This window comes from Mastigoproctus giganteus, chromosome 4, assembly GCF_048544385.1.
Source record: "Mastigoproctus giganteus isolate SK-2022 chromosome 4, ASM4854438v1, whole genome shotgun sequence".
Lineage (NCBI taxonomy): Eukaryota > Metazoa > Arthropoda > Arachnida > Uropygi > Thelyphonidae > Mastigoproctus > Mastigoproctus giganteus.
The window spans coordinates 194,916,523-194,933,069 of NC_143578.1; the positions used below are offsets into that span (position 1 = coordinate 194,916,523).

General features: G+C 39.3%; 1 protein-coding gene across 1 annotated transcript in view; it reads right to left on the minus strand.

Moving 5' to 3' along the window:
• Window positions 1-16,547, minus strand: part of LOC150087297 (uncharacterized) — a 184,869-nt gene that overhangs the window by 77,822 nt on the left and 90,500 nt on the right. The window contains exons 3-4 of the mRNA XM_090372440.1: window positions 12,929-13,165; window positions 3,369-3,452 (exon numbers count right to left, since the gene is read on the minus strand). Coding sequence (XP_090228566.1) covers window positions 3,369-3,452; window positions 12,929-13,165 — 321 coding nt within the window. The remainder of the gene's footprint in view (window positions 1-3,368; window positions 3,453-12,928; window positions 13,166-16,547) is intronic.

Consider the following 16,547-nt stretch of genomic DNA (forward strand, 5'->3'; position numbering starts at 1 on the left):
AGATGGTCCTGTTGTCACTTCAGCCAAGGATAAAGCCGACCTGCTAGCATCCCATTTTTGGTGGTGGCCCCCCCCCCCAAAACCTCTCTCAGGCTTCTTGATTCCTTTCAGAAGAGGGTAGTTAGGTTAATTAATGATTCATCTCTAACAGAGTCTCTCCACTCGCTGTCTCATAGACGTACTGTTTCTGCTGCATGCCTCTTCTACAGATACTTCCATGGACACTGTTCTTCTGAATTAGATTCTATAATTCCCGCTCTCTTTTTCAAAACAGTCCAAACACGTGCAGTCACCAACCAACATTCATTTACTGTCCAACTTCAAACTCACAAAACCAACTTTTCATCTTCCTCGTTTATTCATTCAACTGCCATTTTCTGGAAGAACCTTGTTTCATATGTACAAAGGGTACTAGGAAAGTTTTGCAATATGACGCAACAATGAATCACAGGAAGCTGCTTGTTGCTGCATGTTGAGACATGTTCATACGTGCATAATAGCCACCGCGCCAAGTCGATGGGCTCAGTTATTCATTAGTAGTGAGAGTGTAAAGTGCTTGCAATGGCATCGTGGTCACGAAATGAGATATGGACAGTTTTGCGGTATAATTTCGTGCATGGTTTAACCATAGACCAGTGCTTAGAAGAAATGACTCTTGCACTAGATGATGATTGTCCACATCGTACAACGATATTCAGGTGGTATAGAGAATTCCAAAGGGGAAATTTCACTCTGGAGGATTCTGAGTGGCCGGGAAGGCCACGACCGTCAGTTACGGAGGAAAACGTTACTGCTGTGAGGAAAATGCTTGACGAAAACAGGCGAGTGACCTACCAACAGATAGAGGATACTTTGGGCCTAAATGCACCAGCAATTCATTCGATTCTGCAAGATCATTTGCACGAGAAGAAACTTAGTTCTCTCTGGGTGCCGCATCAACTGACTGAAGAGCAGATGACACGACGTGTGACTTGGTGCCATGAGATGTTAAAAAAGTTTGATAAGGGACAATCTCGGTATGTGAACAACATCGTGACAGGTGACGAGACTTGGCTGTACTATTACGATCTGCCGACCAAGGCTCAAAACAAAGTTTGGGTCTTTGATGATGACGACACACCCGTAATTGTCAGAAAATCCCGATCTGTAAAGAAGAAAATGATAGCTGTATTTTTCAAATCGAGTGGAATTGTGGAACGTGTTGTTTTGGACACGCAGAAGACAGTCACAGCTAAGTGGTATACTGAACAATGCCTGCCTAAAGTCATTGGATCTATGAAGAACCTGCGGCCAAAGTCAAGAATGGACACCTTGTACCTCCATCACGATAATGCTCCAGCTCACCGCGCCAAAGCCTGCACCGAATATTTGAACACGACAGGACTGAAACTTCTCGAGCACCCTCCCTACAGTCCAGACCTTGATCCCTACGACTTTGCACTGTTCCCGCATGTGAAAATGAAGCTAAAAGGGAGGAGGTTTTCCAGTGATGAGGACCTTTCTATGGGCTTGGGACAACGAGTGTGCTTTACTCCCTAGTGAAACTTAGCAGAACTGGTTTAAAGATTGGTTTCGGAGGATGGAGAGGTGTATTGAATGTAGAGGAAATTACTTTGAAAAAATTAAATAAACAAAGCTGTATTGCAAAACTTTCCTAGTACCCTTTGTATTTCCTGAAAATTACAGTCTACAGAAGTTCAAGTCCAATGTCGACAAATATCTTCTTTCGTCTTCTCAACGGCGCCTCCGTAGCCAGGTGGGAAGGAGCAGCAGTGCGTAGCACACGCTTCTTGATTAGACCGGGGTTCGAGCCCGTCACCACCAAATACGGAGGATGCGGAAAGGTCAGGTGAATGACCACCGCATACCCCGGAGCAATATGGCCCTAGTTGCTAATGCTCCTAAAAAAAAAAAACCAACCAATCGTCTTCTCAACCTCCAACCCAAGCACGGTACTAAGTAGTATAGGATTAGCATTAGTAGAGGCATATGATGCAAGAAAGCAAGCTTATTCAGCATCAACCAAAAAAAAAAAACCACTCCCATTTCACCCCTTCGTTCAATCGAAATACCTGTCCAGCTGAGCCTTAAATTTATTTAGGCTATCAACATCCACAACAAGGGATAGACACCTGGCTAAACGCAAATTTCCGCCACATCTATCCTACATCTGTCTTTACTCAATTTGAATTTATGCCCTCTCAGGTGATTAGTCTGAGCAAGAGGAAGAATCCCATCGGCATTGAGCATACTCAAACCATTCAAGGCTTTATATACTTCTATCAGATCACATCGCTGGTGCCTAGTCTCCAGACACTGTAATTTGCAAAACTTAAGCCTTTCTTTGTAAGAGCAACCCTTTGTTCCATTCACTAATCTTGTTGCCCTTCTCTGTACTCGTTTCAACAGCTCTACATCCTTCTTGAAACGAGGCCTCCAGACCTGTATACAGTACTCAAGGTGTGGCCTGACCATTGCATTATACAAGGGAATAATCACCTCCTTATCCCTGCTAGAAAAATTCCTGTATGTCATTGACAAGACACCATGAGCTACTCTTGCAGCCCGTCTGCACTGCTCAGAAAACTTCATATCTGCCTGCACAATTATCCCCAGGTCCTGTTCATTCTTTACCACTGTCAGTGTGGTACCACAGAGTTGATATGTTGCTTTGGGGTTACTGTTTCCTATATGTAGTACTTCCTGAAAATTACAGTCATATAAAAAAAATTAATTTTCAAAATCTTCTCTCCATTCCTATTTTTAAAGCTTCATAACTTGTTACTCCATTCTCGCTTGCACGTATTGTGTTACTTGCAATTTGTGTGTGCCACGTTCTTTGTTATTGATTGCTTATTTTTTTACTGTTTTAAATTTTAACCCCCACCCACAAATGTCAGTGAACAGAAATGTCAACTAGTTAGTATGTACATATTCCAGTATGTATTAATTATTCCGATTATCACGTATCATTTAATTTTTGAATTGGTAAGGTAATAAAGGGTAAATTTGTGTTTAATATATCTTTACTTTTATAGCCTGTGGATAACATTCCTCCTATTTTTGCTAATTAGAATCGCTGTTTAATAGAATTAAAATTCAATTCACAAACATGATCAGCGCTTACTACACATCGTATAGTGAACGGTACTTTACTATGGCGACATCATCGTAACGTGATCTGATTGTGCAATGAACCAATTGTAAAGCGAGGGTCCATCGCATTTTTAATTATTTACGTGAAACTTTGGATAATTGGGGCAGCCACTTAATCGGGCCAAAATGCACTAGTCCTGATGTGTCCCAAATAACCGACGGAATCAACTGTATAATCTATTTATTAATAAATGAAGAATAAAAACACATACTTTTATCCCATGCCGTATGGGCAGCCTGGGTAAGTAAAATATTGTATATCTTCTGAATAACATTCTTGGCTTCTGAAGACAGCTCTATTTGATATAAAAACATATGAATATATTGTATAATGAATTATTAGAAGTGACATATAATTTCAAACACATTTCATGAAATACTCAGTTTTAAATATATTATAAAAATTTTCAAGAATCAAATTTTTAGCATGCATTTAAAAACTGAATATTTCATATCATATCAGGTATTATAAAAATTGGGTAATTTCTGATAACCTCCTTCAAACAGCATTTTGAATAAGTTAATGGGAAATGGGGTGTTTAGGCAGTTCAACAGTATTATCTTCAATCTCTAAACTTAGAATTCAAAATCCTGCTCTATTTTTATCGAAATTTAAGAAGTTTTAAAAACAAGATATTTAAGTTTATTTGTATTTTGTCTTCAAAAAGTTGCAATTTTCTTGCAATAGTGAAATTGTCTGGCTTACCACATCTAGCGATTTACAGCTTTTGGCTAGACAGTTGCAGTATTATTCATGTCTAGAAATGTTAATAAAAAGTGGTTTATTATGTTAATAAAATAATATGTAACTTTACTGGAAGTATTTGATGAATTGATAATTCACTAAATACCCCTCTTTACAGTTCTGGAAGGAAAAAGTGCTCCCACACATGGCAGTAGCTTTCAGAGTTGTTCATGATCCGAGTCTGACTGCCACTCCTAAAAAAAGGGGGGGAGGGGTGACCCAAAGATGAACTCTGTAATGGACAGCCACTTTTGTCATCGTACAATTTCCTTTTTTATGCTAACTCTGCCTGCCAGATCAAAGTACACCTCATCAGTCGTGACATTATTGATGAAATCTGCATTGCAGAGATTTTATAATTTGTATCTTATAAGACTCCAAGTGCAGATCTTGCTGCAGTATACACCTGAAACTCCTAGCACAGACAGACAATAAGCTGATTCAGCTGGGCTTCTGATTGCTGAAGTGACAGTACTAAAGTGTTTCTGTCAGGCATTCTCACTAATGGCTGTTACAGATGTGGAGTGGGCCACACACTCTGTTCTTCACTTCTTGATCAAGTGCAGATCTTGCTGACCTACATACCTGAGACCCCCCCCCCCCTGGAGGGACACCACTTTTTGCTGACAGGCAGCCGACCTTGTTAGCTTTCTTTCAATTACTGCAGAAGCACCAACTATTTCAGGCATTCTCAGTGTTGGTTGACCCATGTGTAGAGCTGGTTGAATACTCCCTTCTCCATTAAGCTAACTTCCTTGTGAAGGAGAGGATAGTATTTCAGTGGGGGAGGGCTCTTCTGCCTGAAAATGCCATTAAAAATGAGTGCTACATTGAAGTAATGGATTTATATTTGAAGGTACAATGTTCACCATGTACCTTTGGCATGATGTCATAATGCACCATCCCTCTTAACTTATGTCCTTATATTCTTACCTGCAAAAAAAAATAAAAAAGAAAACCTACACCAATACTGCTTTTCAATCACAACAATTTGAAATGGATAAGATAAAAATTCCTAATATATATATATTACAATTAGCTATATACTAATTTCTGAAGCTTCTAAACCCTATGAATTTCGGAAGCTGCTGGCCTCAATGGCCCATGCAACTTGCTGGCTAAGAGAAAACTTGCTATAATTGACTTATGGCCCTTACTCCTAGCATTGATCATAATTGTAAAAATTTCGCCTTTAATTTCACTATCCTCTCTCAGAGCTTTTACACATCTCAATTGGATACCCCCATTAGCGCCTAGTTACTAAGCTCTGTAATTCACATATTCAAAGCTTTCTTCGATTGGGTGTAGGTGCCCTTTTACCAATCAATCTCACTAGGCATTTTGCCTTTGACATTTTCAAGAAAAACCTGGTTTTTTTTTTTTTTTTTTTTGGTTTTTTTAAATTTTTTTAGGCATGGCTTCCATACATGTATTCCAGTTGTGATCCCAAAATTACCTTATATAATGGGATTGCCAAAAGCCTGCTAACCTCTTTTTGCTGCTGCTTTAATATATAATTGGACAGATCTCATTAGTCCCAAGTGCCTTGTTCACTTTCAGCTTCATGAATTCCCCTTACACTTTCTTCTCAGTTATCACAAAGTCATTTAGCTCCTGGTTATAACTTAATGTACTTCTTGGTATTCCTATTCTGAAAATTTCTTTACAGGTGAATGTAAATGAAGAATATTTAATTATTTTGTCAGCAACTTCAATAGGATCATCAATAGTAACATTCATATGTATTGGGCCAATATGATTCATCCCTTTCCTTTTGGTGTTAATTTAGGCAAGGAATTCTTTGCTACTTTGCATCCTTAGCCAAAGACTTCTAATAATCTACCTAAAATCGTAAGTTTCTGAGTCCTCTCTAATTTATAATCATTCTGTGCATTTTTATTCTCTGCCTCTAGTCTTACCAGATCATCTGACATCGATTTAGGTCTAAACCTTGAACACTCTTTTTTGGTATAAAAAGCTTAGTGGCTCGATGACTACTTCCCTGAATGCTTTCACATTTAGAATTTGCAATTGGTAACATCACCAGTTGGTTCCACTGAAAGGAATTTAAAAATTGTCTAGCACAGTTTTTAAAATCTTTAAGTATATTCCACATTAATACATTATGATCACTTCACCTTTATTTGGAATTACTTAATGGATGAGGAGTCACTTCCTATAATCAGATCATGAGTACTGCTTTCGCTCATTGCCTCTCTAACATGCTAGTGTAGAAAACAGTCATCCAATATATATATAGAAATATCCTGTTACTTTGTGAGTGACCAACCCACAAGTTCCAGTTAATATGGATGGGATCTATCCAGTTATATTAAAGGAGGCAGCAAAGGAAGTAAGCAAACCCTTAGCCATAATTATGAGAGCTTCCTTAGACTCAGGGGAGGTACCCATAGACTGGAAATGTGCAAATGTGACCCCAATTCACAAAGGAGGATCAAAGGCTGACACAAGTAATTATAGACCTGTGAGCTTAACTTCTGTTCCAGGAAAATTAATGGAGGCACTGGTTAAAGAAGCACTGCAGGATCATTTAGACAAGACTTCAGTTATAGCTCAGACACAGCATGGTTTTGTTAAGGGGAAGTCTTGCCTGACCAACTTGATTGGATACTATGATGCAGTCACAAAAGAACTGGACGCAGGGAATAGCTTTGATATTATATACTTGGATCTTAGAAAGGCTTTTGATACTGTTGCATATGGAAGACTGCTACACAAATTGGAGCAGTGTGACATTGGAGGCAAATTGCTGCTATGGATAAAGGGGTGGTTGAGGGGGAGAAGACAGAGAGTGGTAATCAATGGACACTGCTCATCGTGGACTAATGTTATTAGTGGAGTCCCTCAGAGCTCAGTGTTGGGTCCATTATTGTTTTCCGTATTTATAAATGATATTGATGATGGTATATCAAGCTTAATGTCCAAGTTGCAGACGATACAAAAGTTGGCAGGGTTGTCAAGGACACTACTGACACTATGCTGCTGCAACAGGATCTGGAAAGGTTGAGCAGATGGGCTGAGAGGTGGCAAATGAAGTTTAACATTGACAAATGTAAAGTACTACACATGGGAAACAGCAACCCCAGAGCAACGTATCAACTCTGTGGTACTACACTGACAGTGGTAGAGAATGAAAGGGACTTGGGGGGTGGTTGTGCAGGCAGATATGAAGTTCTCTGAGCAGTGCAGACGGGCTGCAAGAGTAGCTCATGGAGTATTGTCAATGATATACAGGAATTTTTCCAGCAGGGATAAGGAGGTAATTATTCCCTTGTATAAGGCAATGGTCAGGCCACACCTAGAGTACTGTATACAGGTCTGGAGGCCTCATTTCAAGAAGGATGTAGAGCTGCTGGAACAGGTACAGAGAAGGGCAACAAGATTAGTGAATGGAACAAAGGGGTGCTCTTACGAAGAAAGGCTTAAGTTTTGCAAATTACAGTGTCTGGAGACTAGGCACCAGCGAGGTGATCTGATAGAGGTGTATAAAGCCTTGAATGGTTTGAGCATGCTCAATGCTGACGGGATACTTCCTCTAGTTCAGAATAATCACCTGAGAGGGCATAAATTCAAATTGAGGAAAGACAGATGTAGGATAGACGTGCGGAAATTTGCCTTTAGCCAGCGGGTGGTTGGTTGGTGGAACAGACTTCCATCCCTTGTGGTGGAGGTTGATAGCCTAAATAAGTTTAAGGCTCAGCTGGACAGGTATTTTGAACGAACAGAGGGGTGAAGTGGAAGTGGTTTTTTTTTTTTTTTTTGGCTGATGCTGCATAAGCTTGCTTTCTTGCATCAAATGCCTCTACTAATGCTAATGCTAATATCTATAATGTCCTTAATTATAAAACTTTCTGATTTTCTGGCCCATTCTAATTTGTCTCTGAAATTGCTTATCATACTTACCACAGTTGTTTGGTCTATAGCAGTTTTCTAATCTCATTTTAATTTTCCAAGCATTTACCAAGATGCAAAACTCTGTTCTTCAGGGTTTTGCATCTGCTGTACTCCCCAACTGCCAACCATTTTTGCAGCATTGTGGCCAGTCGAAAACTGACTGAACATTACACTTACCACACACATGAACTGGGTGTACTGCTTTAGATTCTATGTGCTTGTTAATCAAAAGCATCTCTCCCCCTTAACCCTCCCTCTTACCTTGTCTGTCTTTCCTGTACACATTGTGCTTCTCATACTGAAATTATCCCGTAATTTCATACTGAAATTATCCCCCCTTTTATAAAATCTCCAACATCCCTACATCTTCATTTGATGACTTAATCAATCAGTACTTCAAATTCAACAAATTTATTTACTATGCTGCTAGTAGTAATATACATGCAAGAACACATGCACCTGTTCTTACTCTTAGTTACCCTAACGCAGCCCACGTATTAACTTGTTCCATGACGCACAGCAGGGCTTGAAATCACTGAAAACCTGTTTTCCAGGCTGCTGTATGTTCAAATAGAATCAGTGAGAATCACTTTCACCTCTTCCTGTGGATCTGTATCCCCCCCCATCCAAACTATCAGTTTTCCAATCCACCTAACACTGCCTTTGATAGATCAGCAAATATCCTTGCACCCCCTTCTATTTCTATCACTGTAAAAACAGCCTCTTTTTAACAAGCAAGACCAAATCTAAGAAAAATTCTACCCCATGAGCCTTGCACAGTCTCTCCAAGAACAAATTGATGACAAGGCACTCATCACATACCCCTTCATATTGTGTTGGGCAGAATTGCAGACACTTTCAAATTTAATCCTAACTCACAGTTTTTTCTCAACATTACCCTATACTTATTAAATAACTCTTCTGATCTCTTATTCTTAATATCATTAGTATCAACATGTACAACAATATCACTCTTTGTGCCCTTAAAAGATGATAACCACACTACACTTTTACTTTACTACCTGGCAAATACACCCTGGTCCTATTACACCTGTTCTTTTTTGCACAATATATTTCCCATTTCTCTGACAATTAAGTTAACTGATTTGTGAATTTTCATATTTCAATATTTCAGAAATTCTGCAAATGAGAAACACATGCTTTGTTATATGTGATTGTTCCTAATTTCTCAAATGAATAGCATTAGTAGAGGCATGTGATGCAAGAAAGCAACCTCATGCAGCATCAGCCAAAAAAAAAAACAAAACTTCCACTTCGCCCCTCCGTTCATTCGAAATACCTTTCTAGCTGAGCCTTAAATTTATTTAGGCTATCAACTTCCAAAACAAGGGATGGAAGTCTGTTCCACCAACCAACAATCCACTGGCTAAACGCAAATTTCCGAACATCTATCCCACCTCTGTCTTTCCTCAATTTGAATTTATGCCCTCTCAGGTGATTATTCTGAGCAAGAGGTAGAATCCCATCAGCATTGAGCATGCTCAAACCATTCAAGGCTTTATACACCTCTATCAGATCATCTTGCAGGTGCCTAGTCCCCAGACACTGTAATTTGCAAAACTTAAGCCTTTCTTTGTAAGAGCACCCCTTTGTTCCATTCACTAATCTTGTTGCCCTTCTCTGTACTTGTTCCAGCATCTCTACATCCTTCTTGAAATGAGGCCTCCAGACCTGTATACAGTACTCAAGGTGTGGCCTGACCATTGCCTTATACAAGGGAATAATCACCTCCTTATCCCTGCTAGAAAAATTCCTATATATCACTGACAATACACCATGAGCTACTCTTGCAGCTCGTCTGCACTGCTCAGAGAACTTCATATCTGCCTGCACAACCACCCCCAAGTCCCTTTCATTCTCTACCACTGTCAGTGTAGTACCACAGAGTTGATACGTTGCTCTGGGATTGCTGTTTCCCATATGTAGCACTTTACATTTGTCAATGTAAACTTCATTTGCCACCTCTCAGTTCATCTGCTCAACCCTTCCAGATCCTGTTGCAGCAGCACAGCATCAGTAGTGTCCTTATCAACATTGCCAATCTTTGTATCATCTGAAAATTTGGACATTAAGCTTGATATAACCATCATCAACATTATTTATAAATACATAAAACAATAATGGACCCAAAACTGAACCCTGAGGGACTCCACTAATAACATTAGTCCACGATGAGCAGTGTCCATTGATTACCACTCTCTGTCTTCTCCCCCTCAACCACCCCTTTATCCAACAGCAATTTGCCTCCAATGCCACACTGCTCCAATTTGTGCAGCAGTCTTCCATGTGCAAAAGTATCAAAAGCCTTTCTAAGATCCAAGTATATAATATCAAAGTTATTCCCTGCATCCAGTTCTTTTGTGACTGTATCATAGTATCCAATCAAATTGGTCAGGCAAGACTTCCCCTTAACAAAACCATGCTGTGTCTGAGCTATAACTGAAGTCTTGTCTAGATGATCCTGCAGTGTTTCTTTAAAAAGTGCCTCCATTAATTTTCCGGGAACAGAAGTTAAACTCACAGGTCTATAATTACTTTTATCAGCCTTTGATCCTCCTTTGTGAATTTGGGTCACATTTGCACATCTCCAGTCTATGGGTACCTGCCCTGAGTCCAAAGAAGCTCTCATAATTATAGCTAAGGGTTTGCTTACTTCCTTTGCTGCCTCCTTTAATATAACTGGATAGATTCCATCCACCCCAGGTGTCTTTTCTATGTTTATCCTCAACAATTTCTCCTCCACTTTCTTCTCAGTTATTACAAAATCATCTAGCTCACTGCCAGAGTTTACTTCACCTCTGGCATTCCCATTCCTAAATAACTCCTCATGTGTGAATGTAGATGCAAAATACTCATTTAGTTTGTTAGCCACCTAAGCAGGATCATCAACAGTTGAACCATCGATATCAAGTGGACCAATCTGATTCATCCCTTTCCTTCTAGAGTTTACATAAGTAAAGAACTCTTTGCTGTTTTTCTTTGCATCCCTTGCCAAAGATTTCTCGTAATCTGCCTTCGCCTGCCTAACCTCCTTTGTAACTTGGTTACAGATCAACTTATATCTATCATAGGCTTCTGTGTCACGTTTTAATTTATATGTATCCCATGCATTTTTCTTCTCTGCCACATGTCTCATTAGTTCATCTGACATCCATTTAGGCCTAAACCTTGAACAATATTTCTTAGTTGGTATGTAGAGCCTAGTAGCTTCCAAGATAAGTTCTTTGAATGCTTCCCATTTTGAATTTGCTGTTGGTAACATCATCAGTTGGTCCCACTGTATAGAATTTAAATACTGTCTCAGACCACCGTAGTCGCCTTTACGAAAGTAATAACCCTTCTCTTTATCCCTGATGGTAGTTACCTTATTGAGTAACTCCCACTTCAGCACACTGATCACTGGCACTTAGTGGTTCCTCTATTTGCAGATTCTTAATGCATGAAGAATCACTACTGATAATCAAATCAAGAGTATTACTCCCTCTAGTTGCCTCCCGAACATGCTGATGTAGAAAACAATCATCCAATAAATCCACAAAAGCCTTGCTAGTGTGTGAGTGACCAACCCACACATTCCAGTCAATATCTGGGAAATTAAAATTCCCCATTATAAGACTCTCTGATTTACTGGCCCACTCTATTTCCCTGTACAGTTTCTTATTATACTCATCAGAATTATTAAGCATTGGGAGATCAATTTTGATCTCCCAATGCTTATGTCACACCAAACTGATTCGACACTGCACTGTCCAGCAATGTCGGCTGGCTTCACTTCCTTGGATTTTATGTGTTTCTTAACTAATAGCATAACCCCTCCTCCCTTCCTATCCTGTCTATCCTTTCTGTAGACGTACTCCCCAAATTCCAGTTCTGCATTCCTTATATCTGTGTGACACCACGTCTCTGAAATCCCAACAATATCCGTCTTTGATGCTTTGAGCAATACCTCAAATTCATCAAATTTATTTACCAAACTCCTAGAATTGGTGTACACGCAAGTATACATGCAGCTGTTCTTTTTCTTAGCTACCCTAACACAACCCATATGTTTATTTGTACCGCAATGACTCCCAGCAGTCTCTGAAATATCCTGCATCTTGTTTTCCAGGCTTCTGCTCATTCCAATAGAAGTAGTGCAAGAATCACCTTCACCTCTGCCAGTGGCTACTGTTAATCTATTAGTCCTTGTATCCCCCCCCCAAGCTAGCAGTTTTCTGCCCCATCTAACACTGCCTCGATAACATCAGCAAATATTTGTACACCCTTTCTATTAAAGTGTATCCCATCCCTGTAGAAGCAGTCCCTTCTGTTAACAAGTACAGACCAGGCTGAAGAAAATTCTACCCCCTTGAGCTTTGCACAATCTTTCCAGGGCCGAATTGATCGACAAGGCTCTCATCATATACTCCCTCCTATTGTGTCTGGGCAGAATTGCAGAAACTTTCAAATTCAACCCTAATTCATGGCTTTTTTTTCAACAGTAACCTGTACTTGTTAAGTAATTCTGTCGGTTAAGTAATAAATTAAGCTAAACTACATTTAAATGAGGTGCAGGTGTATTATATACCTATACACAACTCTGAAAAATTTTAATTTTCCTATATTATACATTTTTCAGCTTTAAATTTTTTTAATAACTCTCACTTAGGCTACTGCTGTATCAGGGTTTTGCATCTGCTGTACCCCCAACTCCCCACCATTTTCACAGCCTTGTGTTCAGTCATCCACTCTCTCTCTCTCTCTCTCTCTCTCTCTCTCTCTCTCTCTCTCTCTCTCTCTCTCTCTCTCTCTCTCTCTCTCTCTCTCTCTCTCTGTATGTATGTGCATATGCCAAAAATATTATGTACCTACTCTCTGTGCTCTGTAAGAGTTAATTTTACAATAGTAACAGCCATTTCACTCAGTCAACTTCCATCCATGCCACTCTACCTGAGGTGCAATAAAAAACAGTGGTGTCACTCATAGTAGACTGTAAGAAAGGGTCTATTTTTTCTTATTCATCTCAGGTGGAGTGATGTGGCATGGAGCTGACTATTTATAATGGCTGAATGATAAATTTCTTAACAATATAAAATAGTAGAATATTCATACCAGGATCACAGTTTTTCAGTTTTAACATTTCAAGTACTTCTTTGGTAAAGCCATTAGACCACAGATAGCTGGAACTAAACAAATGATCCACACTGTGAGGCACTGACGCTTTTTTCAGCAACTGCAATATGGTGATTTCTAATTTTGCCCAAAAGTAGTACCAGTATGCCCTTTCCAATCTGGAACAACTTTCCAGTTCTTGTCTTTTAACTGGCCTTTTCCACACCTGTCGTGTTGCTTAACAGGAGATAAAAGTTATTTTATTAAAAATACATCAAAACAATTACCCTAAAAAGAAAATAAAGATTTTTCATTGAAGATTTCAACTTCAACATTGTAAAGACAAATAAGATTAAGGTTACAGTTAAGAATAGAAAGTATCATGTAAGATCTTTATTTTGGGGAACCATATCCTTGTGATTCAACTGCCTACAAGGAATTAAAAATTACAGTTCTCATAATTTATGAAATTTTACTCTTACAAACAAGAATTTTTGAATGAAAATTTTAATTTTCAACCTTGGTTCTTGATCTTGTGGATTTCTGCTCAACTTCAACAAACCACAGGATCAGGAGCAAAGGTGGAAATGATTTTTAATCTTGATCTTGTGGAATTATTGAAAATATTTATGAGCAAAATGTTTTCAACAGTTATTTATTTACTTCAAACTACAAGGGTGAGTCAAATGAATCAAAATTTCAATTGTCTAAATTTAAATTAAACTTCCCCATATAGCATAAATTTATGGTTGGTACTCATGGTTCTACTGAACAAAAGGTGACTGGCTGTTTTACATGCATAGGGAGTATTGTGTAGCAGCAGAAATAATATAGTGTGTGCAGTTACATATATGTCCAAACTAATTCAATGCAGTGTTATTCAGTTTCTTATAGTAGAAGGCAGGAATTTACCAGAACACAGAAAAAGTTCACATTGACAACTGAATGTTGTGCCCATGAGTGTATAACTGGACAAATCATTATTATCATAAATAAAAAAAACTCTGAAAATGACTCTTACCAGGTCATGCTGAAACAGTTGTCACAAAAGCAAATGTCTGGGAACACAAAGTCACCAAGGCAGAGTGTATGACAGTTGATGATGTGGCCAGAGAGCTTGATATCAGACACAGGTGTGATTAAAATAAAATCCGCAGTAGAATACAGTTATACAGTACAAAGTGGGTTCTCAAGTGTTAGTATTAGCAGAGGCTTATGCAGCATCAGCCAAAAAAAAAAAAAAAATCTTCCACTTCACCCCTCCGTTCATTCGAAATACATGTCCAGCTGAGACTTAAATTTATTTAGGCTATCAACTTCCACAACAACGGATGGAAGTCTGTTTCACCAACCAACTACCCACTGGCTAAAGGCACATTTCCGCAAATCTATCCTACATCTGACTTTTCCTCAATTTGAATTTATGCCCTCTCAGGTGATTATTCTGAGCAAGAGAAAGAAACCCATCAGCATTGAGCATGCTCAAACCATTCAAGGCTTTATACACCTCTATCAGATCACCTAGCTGGTGCCTAGTCTCCAGACATTGTAATTCGCAAAACTTAAGTCTTTCTTTGTAAGAGAAACCCTTTGTTCCATTCACTAATTTTGTTGCCCTTCTCTGTACTCGTTCCAGCAGCTCTACCTTGAAATGAGCAGCTCCTTCTTGAAATGAGCAGCTCCTTCTTGAAATGAGGCCTCCAGACCTATATACAGTACTCAAGGTGTGGCCTGACCATTGCCTTATACAAGGGAATAATCACATCCTTATCCCTGCTAGAAAAATTCCTGTATATCACTGACAAGACACCATGAGCTACTCTTGCAGCCCGTCTGCACTGCTCAGAGAACTTCATATCTGCCTGCACAATTATCCCCAGGTCCTTTTCACTCTGTACCACTGTTAGTGTCGTACCACAGAGTTCACATTGCTCTGGGGTTTCTGTTTCCCATACGTAGTACTTTACATTTGTCAATGTTAAACTTCATTTGCCACCTCTCAGTCCATCTGCTCATCCTTTCCAGATCCTGTTGCAGCAGCATAGAGTGAGTAGTTTCCCTCACAACCCTGCCAACCTTTGTATCGTCTGCAAACTTGGACATTAAGCTTGATATACCATCATCAATATTATTTATAAATACAGAAAACAATAATGGACGCAAAACTGAACCCTGAGGGACTCCACTAATAACATTAGTCCACAAAGAGCAGTGTCCATTGATTTCCACTCTGTCTTCTCCCCCTCAACCACCCCTTTATCCATAGCAGCAATTTGCCTCCAATGCCACACTGCTCCAATTTGTGCAGCACTCTTCCATGTGCAACAGTATTAAAAGCCTTTCTAAGATCCAAGTATATAATATCAAAGTTATTCCCTGCATCCAGCTCTTTTCTGACTGCATCATAGTATCCAATGTGCAATGGGCTTTTGTGGATTTATTGGATGATTGTTTTCTACATCAGCATGTTCGGGAGGCAACTAGAGGGAGTAATACTCTTGATTTTGATTATCAGCAGTGATTCTTCATGCATTAAGAATCTGCAGATAAATGAACCACTAGGTGGCAGTGATCACAGTGTGCTGAAGTGGGATTTACTCAAAGAGGTAACTACCATTAGGGGTAAAGGGAAGGGTTATTGCTTCCGTAAAGGCGACTACGATGGACTGAGACAGTATTTAAATTCTATACAGTGGGACCAACTGATGATGTTACCAACAGCAAATTCAAAATGGGAAGCATTCAAAGAATTAATCTTGGAAGCTACTAGGCTTTACATACCAACTAAGAAATATTGTTCAAGGTTTAGGCCAAAATGGATGTCAGATGAACTAATGAGGCATATGGCAGAGAAGAAAAATGCATGCGATACTTACAAATTAACACATGACACAGAAGCCTATGATAGATACAAGTTGATATGCAACCAAGTTACAAAGGAGGTTAGGCAGGTGAAGGCAGATTACGAGAAATCCTTGGCAAGGGATGCAAAGAAAAACAGCAAAGAGTTCTTTACTTATGTAAACTCTAGAAGGAAGGGGATGAATCAGATTGGTCCACTTGATATTGATGGGTCAACTGTTGATGACCCTGCTCAGGTAGCTAACAAACTAAGTGAATATTTTGCATCGACATTCACACATGAGGAGTTATTCAGCGAGGGGAATGCCAGAGGTGTATTCAACTCTAGCAGTAAGCTACAGAATCTTGAAATAACTGGGAGTAAAGTGGAGGAGAAACTGTTGAAGATAAACACAAGAAAGGCACCAGGGGTGGATGGGATCTATCCAGTTATATTAAAGGAGGCAGCAAAGGAAGTAAGCAAACCCTTAGCCATAATTATGAGAGCTTCCTTGGACTCAGGGGAGGTACCCATAGACTGGAAATGTGCAAATGTGACCCCAATTCACAAAGGAGGATCAAAAGCTGACACAAGTAATTATAGACCTGTGAGCTTAACTTCTGTTCCAGGAAAATTAATGGAGGCACTGGTTAAAGAAGCACTGCAGGATCATTTAGACAAGACTTCAGTTATAGCTCGGACACAGCATGGTTTTGTTAAGGGGAAGTCTTGCCTGACCAATTTGATTGGATATTATGATGCAGTCACAAAAGAACT